Below are 27,996 nucleotides of genomic sequence, written 5' to 3' on the forward strand. Positions count from 1 at the left end.
ATTATGTCCAAACCAATCCATTTTTCCCTGGCAATTAATATCTGAAACTGGGCTCAACACTAATTTCTGGGAACTGAAGATGCTCACAGCCCAAGTCCTGAGTCGTTTATAGCTGGAGCAGTCACTGGCAGTGCTGCGGAAGCCACTCCTGCTCGGGGGAAAACAAAGCAGATCCCACCTGCCTCAATCTGGTACATGGTTTTTCAGCTGGTTCATGCCATGGCTCTACTAGAAGGTGGCCTGGAGGTTTAATTTGGATAATAAGCCTTCTTCTGTGCTGAGCAGAAGTAACTGCAGAGCTAGGAGGCTTGGGTTCTCCTCAGACACTCCTCGTTCTTTGCTTCAGTTTTTCCCCATCTGTAAAATGGGTTCAAATGTTGCTACTGAAGGTGGTGGGCTGGAAGATTCCCCAGTGCCTCTTCTACATTCTGTAATCTCAGGAAAATGCATAATATTCTTATGTTTTTCCTAGACAAATATTTATGGATAAAAACAAAAGAAAAAATGAAAGCCATGGAAAGATACCTATAGGAAAGCTGTACTCATGAAGCTAACAGGAAAAAAATATGCAATTATATAGAAACCCATTTAACTACAGTGAAACCAGTTCCAATCCCCTGTGAATGCTCTCCTTTCTGTGGAAGTGTTGTGTTTTGCTGCAGTTAAAGTTGCTTGGTAACAGCATTAAGTGAAGCTGAAATAAGAATATTTGCATCAGGTTCAGGGGGGGATGATAACATCCGCTTGACAGGCAATTGAGTTGACACAACTTTCCCACTAAAAACAATCTCTAACAATTTGTCCTGTGTATTTTACTATTCTGGGCTCTGCTTTGGCTGCTGTCTTGGGAGAAATCAGGGACAAGGAGTTTCCACAAGGATGAAAATGAGATGTCTGACACCAGCTCTGGCAGCTGCTGAGAACAAACCCTGCATCCTGCTCAGAAGTAGGGTCCCAGCGGGGCTGGGGCTGCGCAGGGCATGCACAATCCCACCCCTCCCTTAAATGCTCACCTGTATTTAAGAGGGACAGAGGAAATTTGCAGGAGCGGCAGAAGATGCTATGTGAGGGTGGCAGGCAGCTTCTCTCTACAAACCATTCCCCCAGCTGGGAAATCAGACCTTGCTGCTCCAAGGCTCTCCTGAGAACCTGCAGAAGGGACCGCGCCTTTTCCTCTGTGCTGGGGGCTGCACACTGAGATAGTCTTCTTGAATTATGTGTGCTGGGATGAGCTGTGGGGAGAAGAAGCATTTCCCAATGGAAATCTCCCTGCCTTCCTCTCATGGAGATAGGAAGTGATCTCAGATCCCTCAAACCTTGCACAGGAGGTGGAGCAGAGCTGGACGACCCAGGTAGACATGGCTCAGCACATCAGCGATGATCTGAACGCTACTGGAAGCTTTGATGGAGACGGAGAGCATGAGAAGAGCGGCACAGAAGCACCGTGCAACACGCTTCACTATGGCAAGTCAGCAGCGCTTTGTGCAGGAGGTTAAAAACCTATTCTGGGAAAAGGAAACCAAAAGCTCTACACCTGAAAGAGCTACCAGCATGAAAAGCTGACAGCTTGCACTGAAGGCAAGCGAGACAGCAGAGCTGCAGAGCTGATTCAGTCCTTTCTCTTTATCTCTTGGGATACAGATGGGATATTTCAGTTATCAGATATAAAGGATTTCTCCTTTTTCTCCTTTTTTTTTTTTGGTGAAAGAATATGTTCAAAAAATTCATCTCTTTGCATTTGAAAATCTCTTGGGGCTGCGACAGGGGCATGGAGGGCTCACAGTTCTCGATGGCTTTGCAAAGGGGCCAGGAGAGTCACTGCAATCCAGACAATCAGCACCACAAGATGACACCTCTTGTTTGTTGCTTCTCTTTGTTTCAATGAGAAACAGTTAAGGGATTTGCACAAAGAGAAGCAAAAATAAGAGGCAGGAGAGAAAAGAAGAAAGGAAAGAGCTTTCTGCCCATGGAGCCTGCAAGAGGGCTGGCTCTGCACCTTGCACCCAGGCATGGCGTTGGCAGTGAGCAGACTCCTTCAGCAGGCACTGCAGTGGGGTTTGATCACTGCCTGATTCCTACAGTGCAAACCAGGACAGGAATGTGTGCAGGCTATACACCCCAAAACACAAACTAGCGCTCCAGGGTACAAGGCAATGCTCTACCTAGCTGGCATCCAAAGCTTTCCTACCAGCAATTTGTCACTTAATCCCCTGCCAAACATTTCTTCGGGTGTCTTCTACTTCATTTTCTGGCCATGGTGCTGGCAGAGGCAGGACACGGCACCTCTGGGACTCCGTTCTCATCGACCTCCCCCACTGCTTGGAGGCGAGCCTGCAGCTGAGGCTGATCCCTGCTCAATCCAATACAAGTTCTGCAAAGCGCAGCCGCGATTCATTACTCACCAAGTAACAGAAGGTGTTATAACAAACTACATTAAGCATATCATCTATTTTTAGTTAAGCATATTGCATTTGCATACTAAATCTGAGGGGCCATATGTCTCAACGTATATTATTAAAAAGCCTCTTACATAATAAACAGGGCAAACCGAGACCAGAGATGTTAAAGCAGTCTTGGTGGACGGTGAGGAGCCAGCAATGAATATTTCAGTTCCTGGCTTCTCTCCCTGTTAGGCTTAAGATTTTATTGTTAGTGTAGAAACAGGCATCTCACAACCTGCTTTACTGGTGGGGTCATGGCAGGGCAGGGAGGGTTGGTGCTGCCAGGTTATGCTGCTTTTATAATTTTATTTATTTTATTTTGTGGGGAAGGAACAAATATTCCCCTCCCACCTCTGCATCCTATAGAAATTGTTCGTTGCAGGGAAGGGAGGTCATGGGAGGAGGACAGCTGAAAAATGGGATGGGGTTCCCCAGGAGCAGGAGCTGAGATGCTGCCAGGAACATGAAGCAAGGAGAGAAGAAAAGGAGAAATAATTCCCTCTGGTCCCCATGCTGCCACCTGCATCCTGAGCTGGGGGTGCCTGCCCCCTGGGCTGCCCATCTGCTGGCTGTGCTTTGGCAAGCTGTTCCCACTGCAGGAACAGAAACAATTAAAAAAATAAAAATAAAAATAAAAATAAAAATAATAAAGGACACATTACAAAGGCACAGAAGCAGTTCTTGCACATTCCTCCATCCCCCTCCAGGAGCCTCACCGCTTCCCCCAGAACATCTTGAAATATTAAATGGTCAAAAAGCTGTTGCTAATTTCAGCTCGTATGGGAGCCAGATGGAAGCAGATTTCTGTGTGCCCTAGGCTGGGTCCTGGCTCTGCTTCTGCCCCTTCGTGGGCACATGGATGGACTGCCACTGGGGACACCGTCACACTTTGGAGCCTGGAAAGGGGCTATCTTTAGTGAGAGCTATTGTAGGACATGGTTTATTGAGCTGGAAGTTCTAAGAGGTGCCAGGGAGATCTTCCAGCCCTGAGAATCACTGGTCCATGGGAAGTGTCACTGCATCCCAACCCAGGTGGGTGACACCTCTCTGGGAGTGTGGGTTCCACAGGAGCACATGATAGCCCCAGAGCAGGACAGAAGAAGAAATAGGGAAATTGGGGTGGGTGTGAGCAAGGCACACCCTCAGCTGCGGTGAGGACCTACAAGGTCCATGCAGGCAGGGATAGGACGGTTGTCAGACTGAGCTGTGCCAGTCCAGCTCCTCTGCAGCAACAGCGCTGAATTTTCCATCCCAGGGGATGCTGCACAGCTCGCACTGCTCTGGCACCACAAATTGCTTCTACTGGTCCTTTATCCTGCAAGGATGAGACTTTCCTCTTAAGCTGTGCATGCACCACCCCAGCACCCATCTGATTTTCTCATTTTGCAGACACTCGGAAGAGTGATAACCTCTCACAACTGTTTATTTCCTGCTGGCCCCTCTCTGGGAAGCCTGCAGTAAGAAACTCCCCGCAGGCACCAGGACTCTGCTGCCACATCCCTGCTCTGGGGCCAGTTTTATTCACTTTTGCATCCTTTTGGAGAGAAGCAATTTCTCAGTGCAGAGCCAGGAAGGGTGGGAAAGCTCTGAAGTTACAGTGCAATTAAATAAAATCACTGCTGGTGCAAGGACATTTGAAGACAGGCGCGGGCAGAGAGGTTTTCACTGCTTGGAGAAACCTTGACTCTGCGCCCTGCCTGCGCACACTGACATCACTGGTTATGTCTATTTAATTTGCATTGCCTATAAATGTCAGTGTTTTGAGCGATGTAATTTCAAAGCACTTTGGTGAACTCGGCGACTAAGTAAACACTTATTTTAATGGAAAAGGATGTGTATCAGATGTGTTCTTTGATTACAAAATGCCAGGAAAGAGCTACTCCATCAGCCAGAGTGGGGAAAAAATAACTAGAGCAAAGAAGTATTTCAGTTATATCAGCGAGGGAAATGCTTCTCCTGCTCATGCATTTTTTTGTGGTTTCAAAGAGTTGGCCAGATATACACAAAATCAATAGCTGACTTTTTTTGGAGGTAGTGGTGAGGAAGGAAACATTAAAAAAAAAAAACAAATCCCTGCTCTAACGCAGGGAGTAAGCCTTGGTCTCATATCTAAAGCAATGCCTCAACCATTGGGGTATTTTATAGAGATTTAGGATTTTGCTTTTCAACCCAAAACTTGAATCCCAGTGGCACTCATCCATACATTTCCACAAGAAGTTTTGGTTGTTCCACATTTCCTTAGAAAATTCCCCACCGTGTAATTTTTACCCCTAGCAGCCAAATGGGTATTAAATCTCAACAGAAGAAAAACTCTGGGAGCCAGAATAAATTCATATTGCCTATTTGTTAGTTAATTTATCCCATCCTATTTTATAGGTAGGGGTTTGTCAGTGCTGGGGTTCCCTACTTGCAAGATTTCTAACATATACTCACCTCTTGCATCATTCAGACACCAAAACCGAACACCTTGCTGACCAGAACAGATTTTTTCCGTATTTCTGTACAGTCCAGGTTTGCCCCATCTGCAGCCCAAAGCATCGCTGCTTCTTTGCGACACCTGCACCTGTCCCCCCCAAACCTCCGTGCCTCCCACCAGTCCCCAGCCCTCTCCTCTTGTGCTGCTGCATATGGAGGGCTGCTATATATAAAAATATTTGCATTGTCTTGTAGTGTGCGGCCCACAGCAAGGCTGGCGGGGCACAGACAGATCTCATATGGCAGCAGGCAGGCTAATATTTTCCTCTGATAAAAATAACCTGTGAAAACTACATCTTGTACAGCTTAGGGGGACAGCCTACAGAGCTGCAAGGAATTTTGCTGGAAGGGGTGGAAAAAGATAAAATCAGTCAGTGCTGACCTGGAGATTTAAGAAGACTAATGGTGTGCTGATGTCAGAGTTTTTTTCTGAGCTTTTGCAAGGCAAGGTGAGAAAGAGGCAGCACAAGACAGGGCAGGATGTGAAATAGAGCAGCTGGGTGGAGCACAAGACATAGCTGGACTGTCTGAGATTTTGGGGAGGGAGGTGAGTTTTGCAAGGCAGACCGAGCAAAGGGAGTGCTCAGCTCCCTGCTTTTTGGCCACTTCAGAGCAGACCATGGTCACTAGGGTCCCTCCGCAGCCCCTGCGTTATTTTCCACCCCAGCCTTTGGCAGCTGCTTGACTTCTTTAGGTGAGAAATCTCTAGAGAAATCTCTAACAGAGGGTTACTCCAGCTGCCAGAGCTTGGTCATGCTGTTCTTCACCCAAACCCACCTTCTCAGGTGCCAACACACACAAAGAAATGACATTTAAAAGCAAAGGTCTTGGTTGATTAGGGTGACGGTTAGACTTGGGCGATGGTCTCAAAGCTCTTTTCCAGCCTAAATGATTCTGTGATTCTAAGAGAAGCTCGGTAGTGAAACCACATCAGAAATACCACCTTTGGTTCTGGCTGCAGAAGCCAGACCAATGGAGACGGGGAGAGGAGACACCAAAGCTGCTGGGCTGGGCTGAGGAGCGGGGAGCCCAGGATCTGGGAGGAGGCCAACACAGCTTGGGCTGTGCATCGTCTGGCAAGACAGAGCCTAAACACGGATGTGAATCCTCTCTATAAATACAACACAGGCAAACACCAGAAGGGAGCAGAGCATTTCCATTGACAGGAAAATATTTGGAAAAAAAATAAATTCAAGCTGGATCAACTGACGGTGAATGCATTTGATCTGGAAATCAAAAGAGCCAACTGGGCTCTGCAGCTCTGCAGAGGCAGCTCCTGCCTGCCTCAGGTTTTCAGGTGGTTTGCACCAATCCTGCTGGAGGTTTCATAACAAGTGGGTTGCCAAACTGTGGTCACTTGCAGATCAGCTCGGCAAAGCACCCTAAAAGACAAAGAGCACCATGCCTCACAAGGGGCCTTCAGACCGTGGATCCATGGGCAGCTTCTTGTGATGCACGTGTCCCTGTCCCTGCTTTGCTTGCAGGCTGATGGGCACCTCCCAGCTCCTTCCTCTCCATCACCCACAACCAGCACCTGCCTTGCACCGGTTTTTGGAAACCTCAGGCTGCTCCAAGAAGCTTTGGTCTGCCTTCAGTCGCCTGCAAACCTCCCTGCACAACAGCCAAGGAGAAGCACCAGTGCCTTCAAACACTGCAGCTCCAAACAAGGCTGACTCTGTTACAGGGTCTGGAGGTAACGTGCCCCCTTTGGAAGGTAATGACACCAGTAAATGATTCCTGCTTGCTGAAAACACCTCTGGACTGGAAGCAGACAACTCCCTGATGATGTTTAATGGTTAAAGGCTGGAGTTCTCCATCACCCTGGACAACCGTTGCACAACCGTGCATCGCATGCAAACCGTGCACAACCGTTTGCCCTCTGTACCCTCTTTCTCACCCAGAAAGCAAAAACACAGGTAGCTGGGTGGTAGGAAAGACCATTGGATTTCTGAAGATACAAAGAGGCTGCCTCCCATGCCCTCCTGTCATACCCGACTACCAAATCTGCATCATAATGCCTTAGAGATCCCACCTCCAACCCCAAAGGGAAGATTTTGCCTCTGGAAACTTCAATTCTTGCCCCATAACGGGGTGCAGAAAGAGGGTCCCTGCACTCATGGGACCTGCTTACCATCCTTACAGCACCAGCCCTGGGCTTGCATGGGCTACTGTGTGTCGACATCCCACCCTGAGGCAGCAAAATGGCCAAATCCAGCCCCCAGCACCTTGCTCTGCTCCGGTGCAACACCAAACACATCTCCCTTGGCCGCAGTGGCATGGGTTGGAGCCAAGAGCTGGAGATGTGACAGATCCTGCTCTGACAACTTTGTGGCCTTCCTGAGTTCAGTACTAACTTGTATTGCTGTAGTAATACTTAATTATTGTTTTTACTATTGCAGTATTCATGGCAGCCCACAGAACATCCATACAGACAATCCTGTGAGGCCATTACTATCATTATAGAAATAAATATCTGTACTGAAGGCATTAAGATTAGACACTGAAGATAAATTGTTCCTGGCTCCTGGGACAGGGTATAACAAACTGCTGTGTATCGTCAAAATGTGTCAATTTTTCCCATGGGAACATGCTCAGATAAGAACTTGCAGCATGATAAATGCATCTCCATTGGGATATCGCTGAAATAAACAGGATTTTTGCCATTTTTTCCCATAATTGTCTTCAATATTCCTCGTGCCAGGGTTACAGTGCAGAGCTGGTTTAGCTCTATATGCGAATTAGATCGAAGGAAGACCTGTGTGACCTGACTGCCTTGGAGGAAGAGGCTGTTGAAGTGATGGAGAGAGGTCTCCAGCTCCAGTGAAGCTAGAGATTACAGGGAGCAAACTGGGGGGGATCTTCTGCCTTCCTGTGGGGATCAACAGCCTGAGCTGAACTGGGACTTCATGCAGGTGCTGAAGCATCCCCACATAAATCAGCCTGGGGAGGATGCATAGGTAAACGGCCAGCACATTGCATACAGCCCTGCAGGGCTCAGGACTACTAGAAAATGTGTTTCTTACCTGAAAGTGAGCTTTTGAAACAATGTGAGCAGTGCTGGTCCTTTCTCCTGGAACAAAGGGAACCAGATCACATGGAATATGAAGCTGGTTCAGAACCCTTTTTCTCCAGGCTCCTGTGTGAATACGTTGCCTTTCCTTTGCATTCCTGAGTGAATACTTCGCCTTTTTTCTTTTGCCTTTCCCAACGAAGAAACGCATTTCTGCCTTCAGCTAACCTGGGTACCTTTCAGGATCTATGCACAGATGTTTCACAGCAGAAACAGCTTTTTCATTCATGCTTCCAAAGATGCCTTGTTTTGGTGTTGGAAAATCAATGAGAATTGCAGCCTGGCTTTGGGGCTCTTGCTAAAATGACTTAGGTCTCGCATAAGCCACAGCAGTGTGATGCTCAGGGACAAGTGACACCATGAAATGCTCTGCATGTTTACCCAGCAAGCACATGGCACATGGCCGTTCCTGGGGAAATTGTTGCCTGGCTTTTCTCATGCTGACCTTGCACTGGAAGGAGACTTTTCCTTTCCTACATGTGCATTTGACAGAAGGCAATGGCAATCGCTTCCCTTCTCCGCTGTTCACACTCTCCAAAATATTTGAGTAACGACATCATGTAGTATAATTTGTCACTTGGCCAAACTCCACAGATGGCATTTCCCTTTCTAATCTTTATAAGCTTCTCCTTAAATAGTAGTAGTGGAAGTAATAACTACAACAAAAATATTAAACCTGATAAAACACAGTTGCAGCCCTCTTTCATAGAGCTTCCCAGTTTCTCAGCATGTTTGGTAGCAAAATATACATTGGTGGTGGCAGCATGCCAAAACCGACCCTAGATAGACCCAAAATACTTTTGTTGTTGTTGTTGTTCAACCCCTCCCCCCTCACCTCCCCACCGGTAATGATGCCTCTGCATTTCACACTGCTCAGTAACAGCTCATTTTTATCGCTGCATGGCTTTGCAATCTCATTCTGGTGTCCACTGAGCAGGAACGCCATCCAGCCCCATCAACAGCCCTGTCTTGGCACGTCATCTTGCCAAAAGAGGAGAGCAGCCTTCAAAGCATTAGAAACATGTCCTGATGAGACAGCAGGAAGATGCCAACATGCCAGCAGCCTTCCACTACCATACCCCATGCATCACCCTGCCTGGGGAGGCCACCAAACCCAACGTCCTGCCCCAGGACTGCACCACGCCAGTTCCAAACTCCTCCGCCAGGTTGTCATCTAACCTATCCCTAAGCCACCAGTGAAGACAGGGCTCCCTCGCTCCTTCACCAGCACAAGGGGCAGCAGGAGAAGGCACCTTCCAAGGCTGCACCCAGCATCCTTCCCTCCCAGTCAAGGTCCCATATCCTTCACTTCTGAACCACAGCCTGTCCCTCTCTCCTCACCTTAGTCCTTCCCATACCTGAGAACAGGGTTTCCCTTTTGTCCTCTCTAAACCAGACAGTGCCAGATCCTTCCCTGTTTCAACCATCACTAGTGAAGCCCAGCACCGCTGCAGGTAAGTCTGGGCAGCAGCAGACCTTGTGGGGCAGCAAATGCCAAGACCCAACAGCAAGGTTCCCTCAGAGACCCAGCAGAGCTAACCAAGCCCTTGCAACACTTGAGCTTCTTTATTCCTCTTCGTCTTCCCTCTGCACATTCAACCATTACGGATCTATGAACACAGAGGTGGAAACGACTCCTTGCCAGCTGATTGATGAGCTTTGACTTTCTGCCCTCCTTTTGACCTCTATAAAAGCTGAATAATTAATCACACTTACTTTTTTTCCCGTCTGCTCCTCTGTTCTGCTCGGTCAGTCTTTGCCCACACTCCAGCTATCCAGGAGCACACTCTGGATGCTCTTTGCCATCTGTGATTCCTTCAAGCACTTTGCATTCTTGCAATGAGACACAGCGCGACCAGAAACAGCTGTGCTCTTAGACACAGAGCCAGGGGTCTGCCTTGAACATATTTAATCTAATAAATGTGCAAGGAGAGAGCTGTAACTGAAAGGACAGTGAAAACTTGGTGATGCTGCCAGATGACAAAAGGAGGAGATGAAGAAAGGAGCAGCCACCAAAACCAGCAGGAAAACCTGCTGGGCAAGTGAAATGATTCTAGAGCAGCTAAAGGAGGTGAAAAACCCTCCCACTACCGTCTCAGCACAGATTTACAGCACATGGGGACTACAACAGTTTGCCTTAGGAAGTGCCTGAGGTCTCCAACGTCAACCAGAGCCCCTATCGCTCAGGTCAGAGCAAGAGGATGATCCCAGCACCAAAGAGATTATTGAAATTAAATGTAATTAGCACTTGCAAGAGACTTTTATCTTCAAAGAGCCTTATAGCTACAAAATCTCCCGGTACCTCCCTGGGATGGATTAATATGTGCTAAGCTCTTCATTTTCCAGGAGGAAAACAGAGTTGAATGGTCTTGACTTGAACAGTCAAGACCAGAGAGGATGGTAATGATTACCCTCCTCTAAAACTGGTGCATGCTACAGAGTGTCCCCAAACCTCACCAGCATCACTGATATATCACTGCCACTGCACAGAAAAACTACTACTACTAATAATAAATGGATTTTTGTAGGTACCTCTGCAGCTCCTGGGACAGCAAAGGCTTAACCTGCAGACAGCAGTCCCTGAACCTTGCTGCCTTGGTGTGAGCCACCCAGGCACCATCCCATAGCCACAACATCACACATGCCCAGCCTCTTCTGTCTCCTCAACCCCAATGAATTCTCGCTATTTTGAGTGCTCATCTCAGCTAAGGACGCTTAACTTCACATGCCAGCCAGAAAGACTCGAATGAAAGCTGCAGCCTGAAATGCATACTTAATTGTGATGCTGCATGGCATTGCTCTGTAACACAGATCCGTCAGTTTTAGGTGTCTTATCCCTGCTTTACCAGATCTTCCAAAGTTAGCTTCTAATTTTCATTCCTTTAGTTTTGCCTTAAATGAAGACTTCCAGACTTTGGGTGGTTGATTTTTTTATTTTTATTTTTTTCCATTTAGGAGAAGCTTTTTAAGTGTCTAAATCCCTTAAAGGTTTCGCTAAGTCACTAATACATATTTACAATCTTCAGTTCAATAACATTATGTGACTGGGGACATCTGACTGTGCTTGCTAATGCCAACCCTATGGAGGATAAACTCTTTTCTTTTTAAGCAGAAGCATAGTAATAGCAGCAGCTTTCCCAGCCACATCTCAACTTCCAAGCACATATGTGTCCATGCAGGGGTCTTGCTGCTGGGAAAGGAAGGTATGCAATACCTGCAGCAGATAGGCACTATGCCTTGCGCTGTGATTTTATTTTTGTAAGTCTGGGTCTCTCAGGGTAACCCTAACTGCCAAGTCAGCACAGGTTGGACCTAGAAGACACTGCTTGTTGCACTGGGATGGGTCAAAATTCACTCCTTAGATGAGACCATGAGCCAGGACTTCAGCATCAAGCTCACGTCAGGGACCAGGGGGACAGATGGACAAAGTATGGGGATGCTACAGATTTGTCTGTGTACCCGGTAAGGAAATCCTTTGCAAACAGCCCACACATTTCAGGCTCGTGCTTGCTCACTGGCAGCCAAAGCTGCTGAGATTGTGATGACTGCAAAGCATTGTTTTTGGCTCCAAAACCCTAAAGACTGGCTAACAATGAACAATTCCCACAATTATTAGAGCAAACAACCATTGGATTTTAATACCAAGATGAAATCTTTCTTCCCCCAAATTGTTGCCTCTCATCCCACAAGGCATGTTAGACAGCCAACATTAATCCTTGGGGCAAACTGAGCCTACATCAGCCCCTAGACAATCTGCTGGGCACACGGAAATAGCAGTACCTGCTGCACTGCAGAAGAGAAAAATAGCTTTTCCAACAGCTGTGACCACTCTCTCCAGCACCACAATAACATCGAGAGGCCCCAAAGAGCAATTCACCACAAACTGGAGCATATTGGTTATATGACAACCTTAATGACACCGTCCAGATGTAAGAACCTGAGTAACCTTTGAGCTGCCTCTCTCTGCTTCAGCGCTATTGATGAATGTGCTCAGGCAAACATAATTAATTTTTAGTGGCAGCCTAATTTTGTGGATGCTCTGGTTGTCAGGGGCTGGCAAAGCTGGAAATAATGCTGACCTTTTCTCCATGGGAAACCTAGCTAATTGAACCAATTCTTGCTCTCATTAGGAAAAGTTCCCAAGATAAAGCAAAGCACAGCGCATTTTACACCTCCCTTTAGGTGACACCAACCTGCGTCCTAAAGGTCAAGCTGCCTCTTCATGAGTTGATGAGAGATTGGATCTGAGCTCGTTTCCTATTGCAAAAAAAAGCAGCAAGTTCTGGCCCAAACCCCTCTCAGAGTTATTTATACTCAAGGCCACTGCTACTTTATAGGTACCGTTTATCTCCTTGGACATCTGAGACTTCAGCAGGATGAATCAACCCTGTGTCACTGGGGCTTCTTCTACTGCCTTGGCTACATATTGCTGCCTAGTAATGCCAAATCATCAGCATCACTTCAAATAAAGCAGCGTCCTCCCTTTGCAGTACCAACTGCGGGTCAGCAGAAGTAGCTTTATGGTAGCATTTAATAGATTATGTTTAGCAAGATGGGATTTGTGCACAGAAAGCTCTACTTCATTTAGCAGAAAGGATCGTAAGCAGCGAGGACAATTTGACTCTGTAAGGATGGGTTTGGTGTCACACAACAAATTACTCTCCTAGCACTGTTATGAGAAGTGCCCTTGCTCAATCTTCTCTGTTGCTTTTACAGGCTTTCACTGCAGGTCATAATCTAAAGTACTTCTGGCACAGAGACATGTCTGTGCAGGTTCTGAACACACCTATTAGGACCAGTCAATCTTGCAGTTTAATAAGGAACACAAGCTTCTCCCTTGGTGATGGGCAGGTATCGAGTTTACAGCATGTGAGTCCATTCATGGCTGTCTTGACTTACTTGGATTTTGATTTTGTGCCGTTCTTGGGCTCTATGCTCTTGCAAAAGCTGCAATCCAATGCTAGCCATAAAGCGCAGGAACAAACAGGCAGCAAGCTCAGGGCACAGCCCTCTCTGCTGCCCCTTGCCAGTACGCAGGAGGAAAGACAGAGCAACACTGTGAGCTCAGAGAGCACTTCTGGGCTGCTCCAGGCTCTTGGTGGCACAGAGGAACCCCCCCTGAGCACACACCAGTGTGACAGAGCCAGGCACAGCCGCACTGGACAACATACCATGAAAAAATCTCCATGGGTTCAGACTTTGGGTTAGGAGAGGCAGCTTTGAAGCCCTGTGCCCAGCTCAGAGCAAGGCAGCATGCTGCCTTGTATTGTGAATTTTAAATGTCTTTTTGGTCTTTTCTCCTTCCAGAGGGAGCTGCATTTTGTCTGCCTGTGCAGAATGGTTATGGGCACACACACACACAGTTTGTTAAGCAGATAGAGAAATTGCCCTGGGCTGAAAAGAGCTGAAGGAATGCAAGTTACTCCTGTACACACCTTGTCTTCCTTCCTTTTCTTTTCCCTTTTTTTTCCCCTTCCTTTTTTTCTGCTCCCCCCTCCCTTTTTTTTTTCTCTAATTGATAATCAAATTTTATTGAGAACCTACCCTTACAAGGCAAAGGTTCACCTGCAAAAAAGCTGCCTAAGGCAGCCACGGCTGCGTGCAGGAGGCAACTGCTGGCAGTAGCCCTGTAATGAAAAGGAAAGGGCAAAAGCTCTGAGAAATCCTGCTGTCAGCACTAGCCACAGACCTTTAGCAAGTGTATTCCCATTTGAAAATGTGCTTGGGATTTTGCATGCATGCGCCTGCTCAATATCCCAGTGCAGCCTAATGGCTGCCCACGCATTACCGATCCAGTGCCATAGCACACCTTCCTCCCATGGTGCAAGCCTGCTGCTACCTATCACTTCTTCCATTTCCAGGTCATTTTCTACCTATTTTGCATGTACAGATCAGCTCCTTATGGGTAATAATTACTCCACTTCAAACTACGCAAGCTGTGAATGAAGCTGACGCACAAACCCTTGCCTTTTTCCTTCTCCCCAAGCCTCACGGTGAGAGCTGGTGGCTCAAAGCCTGCAGATGATTCCCCACGGTGTAAATCCAACATAGCCCCGCAGTCTGCAGTTGTGATCAGTGGAGGACGGGCTGCCTCCTCCTGCAGCTGCCTCATGCTTGAGTTCAGATGCTGGCTAAGCAAGGAGGCCTGAATTTATGATGAACCACCACTAATCATATTAATATACACAAGTAAATTACAGCAACTGCTTTGTGCCTCTCCACAGCTGGCAAATCCAGTGCTGCAGGGCTCAGGCTTATTAATGTGCCATGCACAGAGGTTGCACAGCAGGAGACCAAGGTGCTGGGGGTTAGGAGGTTTGGGGAAAGGGGAGACATCCGACCCCTGAGGTGCATCGTCAACTTTCCCTCCCTGCTGTAAAAAACTTTCAGTGCAGCAGAAACAAGGTTCCACAAGGCCCCTCTCTGCAGCACGGAGCTGCTACTTAAATTTGTTGTACCTGGCACGAAATCTAGAGGGCAGGGAAATCAAAGAAACCATGGAAACGCTCTCCAATTGTGCCAGACTCAGTAAACTTTGCAAAATGAATTTTCGGGGTTGGCAGCAGTGGCCTCCAGCCACCTGGGGCTTCCCTCACCCATTCCAAGTCCTCTCTGCAGCAGGAGGATCCAGAAGGGATCTGCGCTTTTGTTGGCAAGGAGGAGAACAGCCCCGGCTTGAGCCAAAAGCATCGCCATGGTGCTGCTTGCAAGGAGTGAATGCGGATGATTTGTGATGCACATCCCTTTGACAGATGCCGGGAGCAACCCAAACCACTGGAGATGCTGCCTGGGAGGCACCCATCCCAGTACAGACCTCAAAACCCAGAGCAAGCAGCAGATCCCCCAACACATCCTTGCTAACCTATTCTACAACAGAAAAAAATCCACCAGAGAGACACCTTATCTAAAGCGTGAGCTGCACACGGAGTGGGGAAGCAAGGCTTGTGCTCGTGTTGGCACAATGTCCCAGAGTACATCTGCTCTGCATACATCCCACCCTGAGCCGATCCCCAGGGAGATGCAGCCGGAGGAAGGTGGGATGGCTCCACCACCATATTTAACCCCCTCTAGCGACTCCATGAGGACCAAAAGAGCTCTTCCCAGAACAACCAGCGGCAGAAAATGTGTCTGAGCTACCTTCTGAAGCATTAGGGCTTGTGTGAAGACCCCAATTCAAAATGAAAGCCATGCTAATTCAATGTATTGAAATTCAATTTGGGAGCGGAAAGAGATCTGCTGAATTAAGGTGGCTTTAATGAGGAAGAAAGCAGTGGCATGGAAATTTGTTGCCACTGAAACTACCTGCACCTCTGGGTAATTTGGATGAATGCTGCAGACGTGCAGCTCTCCCCAGCACAGAAGGTGAGCATCCGATGCCTCGGGCATGGCGCAGGCTGGTACCCGAGCCTCCATCCATCATTTAGTGTCAGGGGTTGGAAGCCAGGCATCCACTGGGCCATAACAACGTTACAAGACCCCATTGGGAAGCAAAAAATGCACTGCAACACTGCCAGATGTGCAGGGAAACAGGCTCGAGATTTTTCCTCTGCACAACCTAGATGAAAAGTCTTGCTTGTAGCCTGTGTTTTTCTGAGTTAAATAACAGCAGCCTATAACACTACATGATCATCTCCTAAGTGGATTGAAGCCTCAAGCTTTATAGATTTCATGCTTCTTTTTAGTGCCATTTTATACTGCATTTCTCATCCTTTTTTTTTTTTTTTATTCAGCATGTTACTTGATTAATAAGTATGAAATGTTCATCGTTATCCGACAATTCCTGAAACACAAATGCAGAACTCTTTGATTGTATTTCTTATTTACAGCCCTGTAGCCTGAGTGATTTCCAATTTACTGTACTGCTATATTAGGTCAATATATAATACCTTGGGCCACTCCAGAAAGATTAACCACAAGTGGATTTCCTTTCCAATCAAATAGTCACTGTTATAAATTAGAATTTCTTTTACTGTGTTTGATCGCATTTCTGCCACTTTCCCTACAAAGCACAATAAAACAAACACATTCTGCATCCTCACCAGTCCCTGGCACCTAGTCCAGCAGGATCAAGATGTGCAGCCACGGTATCTGGGAGACTTGGTGCCATATGAATGACTGGCTGCAACTTCCACCTATGCCACCCAGAGCCTGTGGCTTGCTGTATCCCCATCAGTTACTGGAAAGAGTTTTCTCTGATATACTTTTTTCCATCTTACATTTTACATTCATGCAGGGTTTTTCTTGTTTGCATCATAATTCCCATGGGATAGCATGATACCTGGAATACTTAAGGTTTTCTGCAAAACACACAAGTGATGTGAAGACTTCAGCCACAAATTATTTTCCCACTCTTTTCCTTTCTAGTAACTTCACAATTACAGTAAAATACTAGGAAATATAATTCCTAGAAGTGCAAAATTCAGAAGACAATGATTTCCAGCTCTTTTTATCTTCTTTTTTTTTCCACGAACCTCATGATTTTGACATTTATGACACAATATTTTTGCACACCCAAAGATGGCAATGCTGCTTGATGCCATGACATCCAGACAGTCAAAATACCCTTTCTTTGCTCTGGAAAATCAAGACTGAAGCAGTCTGTGTGCACTCGCTATTCCAAAATTAGACTGCACATAAATTTAACATGTTCAAATAACGGGCTTGCAAATGCACACAGTCAAGCAAAAGGTGTATTTTTCTAATAAGAGCAACTTGTTAGACAAGTTATTTCAGCTTCCCAAGATATTAATGGATACTCAGTAAAGGTCTTTTTAGAATGATAATACACTTCATTTTGTTTGCCAAGTTGGTAACAATTAAATCACTTTTTGGATTAGAAAGCATATGCCAACGTGACATGGTGGCAGTAGCTCCTGGAGCAGCCCTATCCCAAGCTATGAACCAATATTTTCTGTCTTAGTTTCTTATTTGAATTGCAAAGAACAGTCTAAAGAAGAAAGCAGAGATCCTGAGGCATGCAGCCAGAAGCAAAATGAGGATTTTTGAGTCCACACATGGGCTACTTTCCTAAGGGGTTGTGATGAAGAAGGCTTTTTTACGGTATCTCCACACCCAGACCAAAAAGCGAAGCGGCTATGGGACCAAATCCAGACACCACTGATTGAACTGTGCATTAAGAAAAATCAGCCCAGCACCCAAAAGAACCACTACTGCTCTGTGACAATGAGGTAAGAGGAACCCAAGGTGCAGAGGAAAGGTCCTGCAGGGTGCCCTGGCCATGGTTTGGATGGAGAGGTAGTGAACCGGGGCCTGGAGAGCCCTTCGAGTGTGGCTGTTTTCTATGGGACAGACCCTCAGGGGATGCACAAGCCAAGGCCACCACGACGGGTCAGGGAAACACATCTTTTTCCACATGAAGGTCTCCCTGAGGTGACAGAAGCTGGCCAACCTTCCACATCCCTGAAGCCCTTCATGAAGAGCCAATGCCATAAACGGGACTTGGAGCAGCTCGGTGGGCTGCAGGTGCTGATGGCTCTGGGAAAACTCAGATCAACATGGTACGGCCAGCTGGGGGAGGAAATAGTCTCAGCAGCCCTATTTGATGGATGCTACAAAAGTTGCAATCTGGAGATAAAAGGTTGAGTAACTCAACCTCACTGTCAAAGAGGAAACTAAAGAGCACCTGCTGGGCACAGGATAGCTACAGGGGAGACAGCAACAAAACCAGTCTGTAGAAATATCTGAAGAGCTAAACGTAAGGACTGTGCAGACAGTTTAGGTTATAATGGAGATACTAACTCACTGGGAAGAAGAAACTCAACTCCTTCCATCCTGGTGATATCCCCATGCCTACCCACAGCCTTGGCACTGCAACACGCAGGTCCCACCCCGCGTCTGAGCCCACACCTCTCCATAGCACAAGCTGACACTCCCCACTACGTGCTGTGTTCTAGACAAAGCTTTTCACTGGAGAGCCAAGTTTGTACAGTCCCAGTGGTGGCAGCTGAGGAGATTTAATTCCAAATACATTTACATTATTATGCAAATATTTGGAAATCATCAACTCCTTCACTTACCTGCTAAGAGCCGAGTTAAGAGTTTCCATGGGAACAGTAACTATTAACCACTATAGTTAATATTTTTATTCTGGTAGTGTCCAGAGAGCCCAACAAATACTGAAGACAGCTTGTACAAGATGCTGTATGAATGTGGAGGATGAGAAAGTCTCTTGTTGGAAGGCAAAGATTAATGTTTTATGAGCTTCAATGACAAGTATCAGTTCTACCTGGACCTGTAAAAACACAGCCAAATCTGCTCACAGCAAGTCCAAGAGCTTCACCTACACCACTTAACTAAACTGAGAGCCCTATTCATATTGTTTTGACTTGAATCCTATTGCACTTCATGGTCAAGTATTGACCTTAATAGATAACCTAGGTCAATCCAGAGCTTGTAACATCAGCCCAGTTCCAAGGACATGACAATCTTCTGCATGCTTCTGGTCTTCAACTGAGTACAACTTTAAGTTAAATACATGTGAAATCAGCAGTGGTGAGGTCATGAAGGTGAAGGACATCATCAGGGGTGTCTTGAAAATAAATAGGGTATATTGATTTTCACATGCTCTGGCCAGCACGTGATCAAAATTCAAGTATGTACTCAAGAAACCATAAAGTCTACAAGATTTTTTTTGGGGGAAAAAAAAATATATTTATATATATATATATATATATGTAATTGTGAGGTGTTTTTTTTCCCCTTCAGGTTTCAAGTCTGCAACCACAGCCATATTTCAAGCACCTCTGCATGAAATTTGCCTGAAAAGAGCAATCAGAAGCTGCCGTCCCACCTAGCCTCTGTATGACGGATATGCTCATGGATGTGGAAGTACCAGGCTGGAAACCTCCTCCCCACCACCATAGGCAATGCTGCCTGGCTTCCCTGCCAGGTGGGAAGAGCAAGACCCTCCCTCATCTCTCATCTTCCCAGTTTATTTTTCCACATACTGGAAAAATATTCTTATCTTTCTTTTTTATAATGAGAGTCTGGTTTACCCAGCTGCGACTAATCCACCTTTCCCAGCACTGCAGTGATAGGAAAGCACAGCTCTGAAAGTAGCATGTTTCTGCATGGGCTCCTCCTGAGAAGTCCAAAATGCAGCTACAAAAAAAGATCCTAAAGTGAGGATGGGGTAACACAAGGTCTGTGTCACCATGGGAACTTCAGAGGGATCCTAAACTCAATAAAGCTGAACATACAAAGCTCATGGTGTGGTTGTCCAAGCCTGTTAGATCCGCAAGCCATTGATGTGGTTGTGTCCTCTCCCCAAGGGCTGCCCAAGGCAGTCTGTAGGCAATAAAACATCGGAGGTGGAAGATGTACTTCATCTTCTCACTATAGCTGTGAACCCATTTTGCCTTTAAGAGGACAAGACTTCAAACACATGCAACAAGTCAGAAATTATTATCTCAAATCACTATCTCCACCCCCTCACCCAGGCCAGATCAGGCTGACTTTGAGTATGAGCTACAAAACGGAAGGCAAAGCTCTTGGTATACGAGGCTGTGCATTTGTAAGTGATTGATAGGACTGTGGGAATCTGTTTCAATCCTAAGAATTAAACACCACACAAATACATTTTAAGTTTTGAATGAATGCAGCCAACTCTCCTCTTTGCTACTTAACAGAAGATTAAAAGGTGCTTGAAGGGGCTCACAGGAGACCTGTCAGTGAGCACAGCCCCCTGGTCCACCCACACAGCTGCAACCCAGGCAGACAGAAATTAGGGCAATGACCTTCCCTAAATTTCAAGGAGAAAAACACAAAACGTAGAGGTCCACCTTGAACATGGCCTTCCAAAACGCCTTTCTAGGGAAGAGGGATGTACTGGAGTATCTGAAGCAGACACTACACCTCTCATCAGCCATAAGCAACTTAACCTGCCCTAGGACAGTTGATGGGGCTTCCCAAAAGACAAGACCCCTCTTTGGTGCCAAGACACCCAAGTTCAATGCTTATGACCTGAGCTATGGAAATGCTGGTCCCTACTGTGGGATTATTCTGGGTTGTGCCTGCGTGCACAAAAGGAGGGGTCTGGGGTGCCTGCGAGCACAGTGGGAGGGGTCCTGGGTTCCTGGGTGGGACGTTTTAACACTATATAAGATACTGTCACGCAGCAATAAATTGGCTTACGGCACAGAACGCTGGTCGTTGTGTCCGTTTGTCCCGGGGCTTTCAGTCGGGTTATCCAACATATGGTGACCCCGACGTGATACAAACCCCGACGTGCAACCGGTTGGCGCGAGTTAGGCGCGGCGCGAGTTAGGCGCGGTGCGTACGTGCTAGGTACGCGGGTGGCCATGGGGCCTGGAGTCGATGAGGTGGTGAGTACTGTTAAATCCTTGGCCAAGGAAGTAGGGATAACACTACGAAAGAAGGACGTACAGTCCCTCTTGCTCTGGATGACACGCCGGAATCTGGCAAAGTCTCCTGTCCATTGCCTGAGACAGACCGTTTTAGAAACGGTGGGACGGGATTTATTTGATAGCGCCTGCATCGGGAACAAAGAGGCGCTGACTTTGTTACCAACCTATGGGTCGGTGCGAGCGGTTTTGGAAAAGGTAGCCAACGAGGCATGCCTGTGGGCTACTGTGCACCGTATGCTTTTGTCCGATGGGGACAGTGAGAATAAGCAAGCTCCTATGGAGCTGCCGATAAAAAACGATCTAAAGGAAGGGTCAGAGCAGGTGAAGGAGGAGGCTCGATTGGGGGATAAAAATAATGTGGAGCAGGAGAAAGAAGAGGGTGGGAAACCTTTTGTGGCCCCCCTGCGAGTTCGGTTGGATCGTGAAGGAATAGCAACACCCAGTGCCCCTCCAGCAGAAGGGAGCACAGTACATACTTCATCGGACGGGTCCTTTTGGGGGGTAAATAAGAAGGGCTCCCTTATTCTGTTCCCTGCTGGGAGTCCAGAAGGGGCAGGGGTGGCATCTGGGCAAGCGCCGGCGTTTTCGGGCTCCCTCCGGCCGCCGCTGTATGCAGTCCCCCCCGTGTTTGACCCTGGAGAGCGGGAGGGGGGGGAAGTGCGGGTGGAGTCTTTTTCGGAGAAGCCCCTACCATCGTCCGTGTGTCGCGTTCCTGTTCCGTCGGGTGCTACGCCCCGAGAGAGAGAACGAGTGGATAGTGAGAGTTCAACAGATGAGGAGTCTCGAGATCCTCGACAGGTTACCCCGCGGCAGCCGATGCACATCCGCGAGGAGGTGCAAAAGGCAAGAGAAAAATGGACTATTAGTGCGAGAGAATGTCTTCTCTCGGGTTGTGAAATAACGCCAAGTCCTGTGCGGATAGGGTGTTTTCCTGTTTTCGCAGGGTCTCAGGGACATCAGTGGCAGCCGGTAGACTATAAGATGCTGCTACAGTTAAAAAAGGCTGTACAGGAGGGTGGGTTCTCTAGCCCACAGACACAGGTTTTGTTGGATGCAGTGGCTTTGCAAGGGCCCCTGATGTTTGACTGGCGGCAGGTTGCCCGAGCCTGCCTGACGGCAGCGCAGGTACCCATGTTTGAGTCTTTGCTAGAAGAGGAAGGTGAAGTGTTAATGGCGCGTGCATGGGCGAACCCCCAGGATCCTTTACATGGCATGTCTAGGGAAGCGTTGTTGGGACGAGGGCGATGGAATACTCCTCAGGAACAATTGTTGCTGCCGCAAGCTGTGCTTATTGCCGCCGCCGATTTGGGTCGTAGGGCATTAGAGCGGATGAATGCTGTAGTCAGCCCGACTCCCAGTTATCTGCATATTCGGCAAAAACCTGAGGAACATTTTGGGCGTTTTGCAGACAGGGTGCAGACAGCTGTGGCAAGCAGTAATTTACCACCGGAAGCACAAGATGTTGTTTTGAGGGAATGCTTAAGGACAGGAGCTCAGCCTGAATTCAAAGCTGCTCTTGCAGCGCTTCCGGCTTCAGCAAGCGCGGGCGAGCTGATCGCTCGTGGCTGTGCGTTTGGCAAGGCTCAGGAGATGCAACCTCTTGCTGCTGCTCTCAGTGAGCAGATGGCAGGAGTCACGTCTGCCCTCCAGACATTTGCCCTCCAGATACATCCTGGTGGTTGTTTTCGCTGCGGACAGCGTGGTCACGTAGCTCGTGAATGTCCCGAGAAAAGGGAACCTGTGGTCGAAGTCAGCCGTATTCGTTGTTGGGTGTGTGGGCGGTCTGGCCACCGCGCTCGGGAGTGCTCACAACGCAAAGGGGAAGTGAAAGAGGGAAAAAGGGATGGGCAGTCGGGAAACGCCAACGCCGGGACGAAAAGGGACCCACCGTCTCGGCCGCAAGCGTGGGTCCCAACCCCCATCGAGCAGGGGTGGACAAGTCCGCCGTCCAGTCTCGGGCCGGAAAACGATTGGTAAATACAGAAGCTTGGCTTGCAGGTTCACGGGCAGTGGAGCAAGGAGTGGAGATTCCCGTGCAGCAGCGGACTGCCACAGCTGAGCCCACTGTGTTCCCTCTGATAGCCGAGAGTGATGATGGACTCTCTAGCGTGAATTATCCCCTGATACAAGTTAGCTTTGACATGGGTTCTCGGCCAACTTTGCCTGCCCGAGTAGCTATTCAAGGTGTGAAGGATCCATTTCCACCGGTAGCCACTATAACATTTTTAGTGGATTCTGGTGCAGATGTCACCTCCATTTCCGCTGCACACTGGCCTCAACAGTGGCCACTAGATCCGCTGCCCCGAGCGGTCAGTGGGGTGGGTGGTTTGGTGGAAGGTCATCGTAGCCATCATCCAGTATTGATTCGCTGGGATGACGCTGGCGTCCGGCGGGAGGTGGGGCCTCTCAGACCCTATGTTCTAGCCATTCCTATATCTCTGTTAGGTCGTGATGCATTAGTGTTAGCAGGAGCTCGCTTGCATATTGAGCCTTCACAGCAGGTTTTATACAGGGGGCCACTGGGGAGCCGCGCCCCTGTTGGCGTTTAACATGGCGGTCGGATGACCTCATATGGGTTGCCCAGTGGCCCATCACAAAAGAAAAGCTTATCGCTCTGCATGAACTCGTCAAACAAGAAGTGCAACAAGGACATCTCGTTCCATCAACTAGCCCTTGGAATTCCCCTGTATTTGTAATTAAGAAAAAATCTGGGAAATGGCGCTTTTTACATGATTTACGTGCGGTTAACGCCTCGATGGAGGACATGGGGCCCTTACAGCCCGGGTTGCCGTTACCTACTATGATCCCTAGAGATTGGCAATGTATGATTATAGATTTAAAGGATTGTTTTTTCAGCATACCTTTGCATCCCGATGACACCAAGCGTTTTGCTCTAACCATTCCATCGTTGAACAATATGCAGCCAGCAGCCCGGTATGAATGGGTTGTCCTCCCTCAAGGTATGAAGAATTCCCCTACAATTTGTCAGATGTATGTGGCCAAAGCCCTCGAGGCAGTTCGTCAGCAGCACCCCACTATTTTGGTAGTCCATTATATGGATGACCTGCTGCTTGCTGCCCCCGTGCTGCCTTCGGGTCTGTACGATCAAATAGAGGCCGCTCTATTGGGATTTGGTCTGACCATCGGGAAAGATAAAACTCAGCTAGTGGCTCCATACAAATATCTGGGGACTCAGCTTACAGAACGCCTTGTGCGGCCTCAAAAATTGTTAGTCACAGAGAATTCGGTTACTAACTTGCATCAGTTACAAGTGTTGGTTGGTGCTCTGCAGTGGCTCCGTCAATTTGTTCCACTGCCCCCTGATGAGATGCAATTATTTACTGATCAGTTACGGGGCGACACTGACCTGACAGCCCCGCGCCAACTGTCTTCCCAACATCAGCACATATTAGAGCGCTTTATGCAACGCCTCCAAAAGCAAGGCTTATGGCGTCGCGATGCCGCGCGGCCCTTACTTGCACACATCCTTCTGCAGGTACAGGGAGCTATTATTATTCTACATCAGGGCCAGCTGCAGCGCCCACTGCTTTTTGGCTATGTGTCTGTGCCCCGCGTTGCATTTCCACAATGGGATGAACTCCTTGCCCTCGCTATAGAGTGGGCTCGAACGAAGGTACGTGCAATAGATGGCAGCGAACCGCACCTGTTGTCGGTGGAACTACGACCGAATGCCCTGGCGTCTCTTCTACAACAATCTATGCGGGTGCAGACTGCCCTTGCAGCTTACCCTTATCCTTTGCAGGCATATCCAAAGTCGCCTTATGCGAATCTATTTTCTGTACTTGATGTAATCCCTGCTTTGCCGATCTCTCCAGAGCCATTGCAGGCTCGAACTGTTTTCACTGATGCAGCTAGCTCCACCCACAAGTTTGCTGTGGTGTGGTGGACTGGCTCGGAATGGGAAGGCCAAGTGCGCTGCAACACTTCTGTTTCTTTACAGCGTCTTGAAATGCTTGCTATTTGTCTCGCGCTCTCTCTTTTTCCCACAGAGCCTTTGAATATTGTAACAGATAGCCAATACTGTTTTCGCTCTGCCACCCTCTGCCGTTCCTGCATTGCACCACGGACTGAAACCGCAGTCCTCCTGTATAATGCTCTTTCTCGGCGTAGCCAACCTGTTTTTGTAATGCATGTCAACAGCCATACCCAGTTACCTGGTTTCATTACGGCGGGTAATGCGGCAGCAGACTTGGCATGCTACCCCGCTCTTGTCGATACCCGCGTAGCTGCTGCCCAGTCGCACCGCCAATTTCACCAATCGGCTTTGTCGTTGCATCGTCTATTTAAAATTCCGCTAGCTGACGCACGGTCTATAATAGCCGCATGTCCAGCCTGTAGTCACCCTGCTCCTCTGCCGTCTGGGGTAAATCCGAGAGGACTGCGCCCCAACGAGCTGTGGCAGATGGACGTTACAGAATATGCGCCTTTCGGACGTTTCCGTTTTCTCCACGTCGTGGTGGATACCTGTAGTGGTATGATGTGGGCTACTGCTCTCACAGCACAGAAAGCTCGAGAGTGCATTCGTGCCCTGCGCATTGCAGTTGCGGTCATGGGTATCCCGCACACTCTAAAAACAGATAATGGTCCAGGCTACACTAGTCGGCTCTTTGGCCAATGGTGTTGCACCTGGGGCATCACTCATATCTTGGGTATTCCACATAATTCTACTGGGCAAGCCATTATTGAGCGTACTCATCTGACTTTGAAAGCTCGCCTCGATGCCCTTAAAGAGGGGGGAATGGAGGCAACTGGCTATGGAGATTCCTGTCCGCACGCTTTGTTATTAAAGGCCCTTTTTAGTTTAAATCATTTGGAAGGTCGATCCGCAGACCATGCTATGTCAGAACGTGTACCTTTAGGGGTTGTTCAGGTACGCCTGGACGGTGGGCCGTGGAATCGGGATCCGGTACCCCTGTTAGTTATGGGGCGGGGTTACGCCTGTGTACAACTACCATCGGGGGTTCGGTGGGTTCCAGCCCGATGGGTACGTCCGTTCCCTGAGCAGGTGGACTCAAAGGAACAGGAAATGAGTAAGTAATTTTCTCCCCTTTACAGCGACTCCTGCTTGTCCTCGCCTTGTGCCCTGCAGTGTACGGGGGCTACTGGCAGGAGTATGCTGTGGGCTACCGGACCGCTCCGCTGTTTCCAACGCCATACGCTTACAACCTACGGTCTGCTGAGCCAGTACTCAACGGGACACTTCGTGGGTTGTTCCCGCCTGTTACTTGCCAGGGAAGGAAGCTGTCTACCATCCTTATCCATGCCACCGTGCAGGCAGGTATCAATCTGACACATGAAATACACTTGTCATCGGACGGCACCACACATGCGACGGAGGACGGAAAAGAAACTGATCTGCCAGTGGCGCAATTGTGCGGCTCCATTGACATTTGGGACAAGGGGACAACGGCGGATGTGACCATTCCGCCATGGACAGTTAAGACCATGGTGCGCAATCAGTCGGTGGCCTGGTTGTGGGTGGGGCCACCGGGCCAAGCTCCTGCACCGGAGGACTTTTTCCCTGGGGATGTTTGGACTGTAAATAGCCATGCGACGGCCCCTTACCAATCGGTCCGCGTCGCGCATGTTTCGAACTCTGTTCATTGGCGTTTACCTAACCCCTATTGGTTGCTCTGTTCTCAGGAACGTGCTTGGAAGGTGATTCCAGCTAACACGACACTTGGTTTGTGCTCTATGGGTCTGCTATTGTGGCCACATCGCACTGTTCGCAGCCCTCGAGCAACCCGAGGAGTCTGTAACATTCCGGTGTTGTTAAAAATGAGAGATAAAAGGTCAGTTCAGTTCACACAGCAAACAAGGAGCAATCAAGAGGAAAATTTAATGATAGGGTTAATTAGAGATTTCGCAAAAATGCAGAATGTGAGTCAAGTGACCGCTTGTTTACCTATACCTAAATCCGCAGGTGATTCTATACCCTGGGGTATAATCACATCACCGATACCCCAGATTGAGAAAAACAAAACAATCCAATGTGAATCAGAAACAGTCATAGAGACAGAAAGGCTGGAAGGGTTTTATAGAAAGTGTCAGATTCGCCTTTATTCTGGGTGTCAAAAGGAAAGAAATTACATATTTACGGACCTAGACAACGAGGATGGACGACTAGGGATGTGTGAGTATGATGCACCACGCACACGACAAAAGGAAAAGGTTATATGGAAGTGTAAAGAAGGTAACGAGATAGGAGGATTAGAGGGTTGGGAGTCAGCATGGGCATTAAGTATACTGCAGAAATACCAATATGGAGGGAATACTCCTTGGTGTTTGCAGTGGGTGGGAAGGACAAATAATGACCAGAGTTTACTATACGAGACGGCTCAGAGGGAAACTAGTAGTCGGGAGAGGGTAAAGTCAGTCCCGTGGTGGAATTGTACACAAATATTCAATTGTGATACTGCTTTAGAAACAATATCTCTGCTCCCGGTAAAGATAGCCCTAGCCACCGGATGTGCATGCAGAGGTCTGCAAGTTAACATGAGTATAACCAACCGGAATATAGCCAGCCAGACTGGTAGGGAAAAGACCTTAGTGAATTGTAAATCCTCGACTATACGAAGCATGGGACATTTTGTGTGGGCTGCCAGTGATGGAACTTGGACGACTCATTTAAGTTTGGATGGCCCAGTAAAAGAAATTACTTTAGGATTGCCCACCCTTTGCCCGCTTTGGAAAAAATCTCCTCTCATAGAGAGAAGGACAAAAAGAGAAGTAAGTGAAGAAGATGATAAGTGGCAGGAACCGTCCACTGGGGTAAAGATAGGATGGGTGGTAGAATCGTTGTTTGCCCCGATAGCCTCCTACCACAACAGGGAGCTGATATACAATTTGATGGGGCAAGTACATAGATTGGCCGACATAACCAAAAGGGGGTTTAAGGAATTAAATATACAGTTACAAGCCACAACAAGAATGACCCTGCAGAATAGATTGGCCCTGGATATGCTTCTGTTAAAGGAACATGGTGTCTGTGGATACCTTAAAGATAAGGTTGGCCATTGTTGTATACACATTCCGAATGTAACTGCCGATGTAGAACGTGACATATCCCAAATAGCCCAGGTAGAAGGCAAAATAAAAGAAGAGCAGCGTGACGCAGAACAGAATTGGCTGGGGGCAACTCTCGAGGGGTTAGGCTTTCAGCTAGAAGGATGGCTTAAATCGCTTTTGCAAACAATATTGCTACTGGTAATAGTATTCATTGTGATAGGGCTGGTATATGCATGTATTAAAGCAAAAATAGATAGAAGCAGTACAATGAATCGCAGCATGCTGACCATTCTCACCAAGAATCATGAAGGGTTCCCATTGCCACCGCTTGCTCCTGGGATGGATACTTGTCTCTAAGTAGTTATGATTAAATCACGCTTAGCGTAACGGGTTAAAGGGGGTACATTACTGCATAAAGAGGGGGGAGATGTGGGATTATTCTGGGTTGTGCCTGCGTGCACAAAAGGAGGGGTCTGGGGTGCCTGCGAGCACAGTGGGAGGGGTCCTGGGTTCCTGGGTGGGACGTTTTAACACTATATAAGATACTGTCACGCAGCAATAAATTGGCTTACGGCACAGAACGCTGGTCGTTGTG

At 47.9% G+C, this 27,996-nt stretch overlaps 2 protein-coding genes across 7 annotated transcripts in view; one reads left to right on the forward strand and one right to left on the reverse strand.

The window, feature by feature from the left end:
• The window catches only part of ASIC2 (acid sensing ion channel subunit 2), a 551,273-nt gene that overhangs the window by 23,108 nt on the left and 500,169 nt on the right, over positions 1–27,996 (reverse strand). The window lies entirely within an intron of this gene.
• On the forward strand, positions 20,003–27,982 carry LOC139999645 (uncharacterized). Of its 3 annotated transcripts, XM_072028737.1 has the most exons (3): positions 20,013–22,345; positions 23,869–24,006; positions 25,449–25,589. In XM_072028737.1, exons 1-2 carry the CDS (start codon positions 20,307–20,309, stop codon positions 23,987–23,989), a joined length of 2,160 nt encoding a protein of 719 aa, XP_071884838.1. In that variant the 5' UTR covers positions 20,013–20,306; the 3' UTR covers positions 23,990–24,006; positions 25,449–25,589. The 3 variants fall into 3 exon arrangements, with proteins under 3 accessions (XP_071884837.1, XP_071884838.1, XP_071884836.1); XM_072028736.1 differs by lacking the exon at positions 23,869–24,006 and having other exon boundaries at positions 20,003–20,330; positions 25,449–27,982; XM_072028735.1 differs by lacking the exon at positions 20,013–22,345 and having other exon boundaries at positions 22,992–24,006; positions 25,449–27,982.

This window comes from Anas platyrhynchos, chromosome 28 (genome assembly GCF_047663525.1).
Source record: "Anas platyrhynchos isolate ZD024472 breed Pekin duck chromosome 28, IASCAAS_PekinDuck_T2T, whole genome shotgun sequence".
Taxonomy (NCBI): domain Eukaryota; kingdom Metazoa; phylum Chordata; class Aves; order Anseriformes; family Anatidae; genus Anas; species Anas platyrhynchos.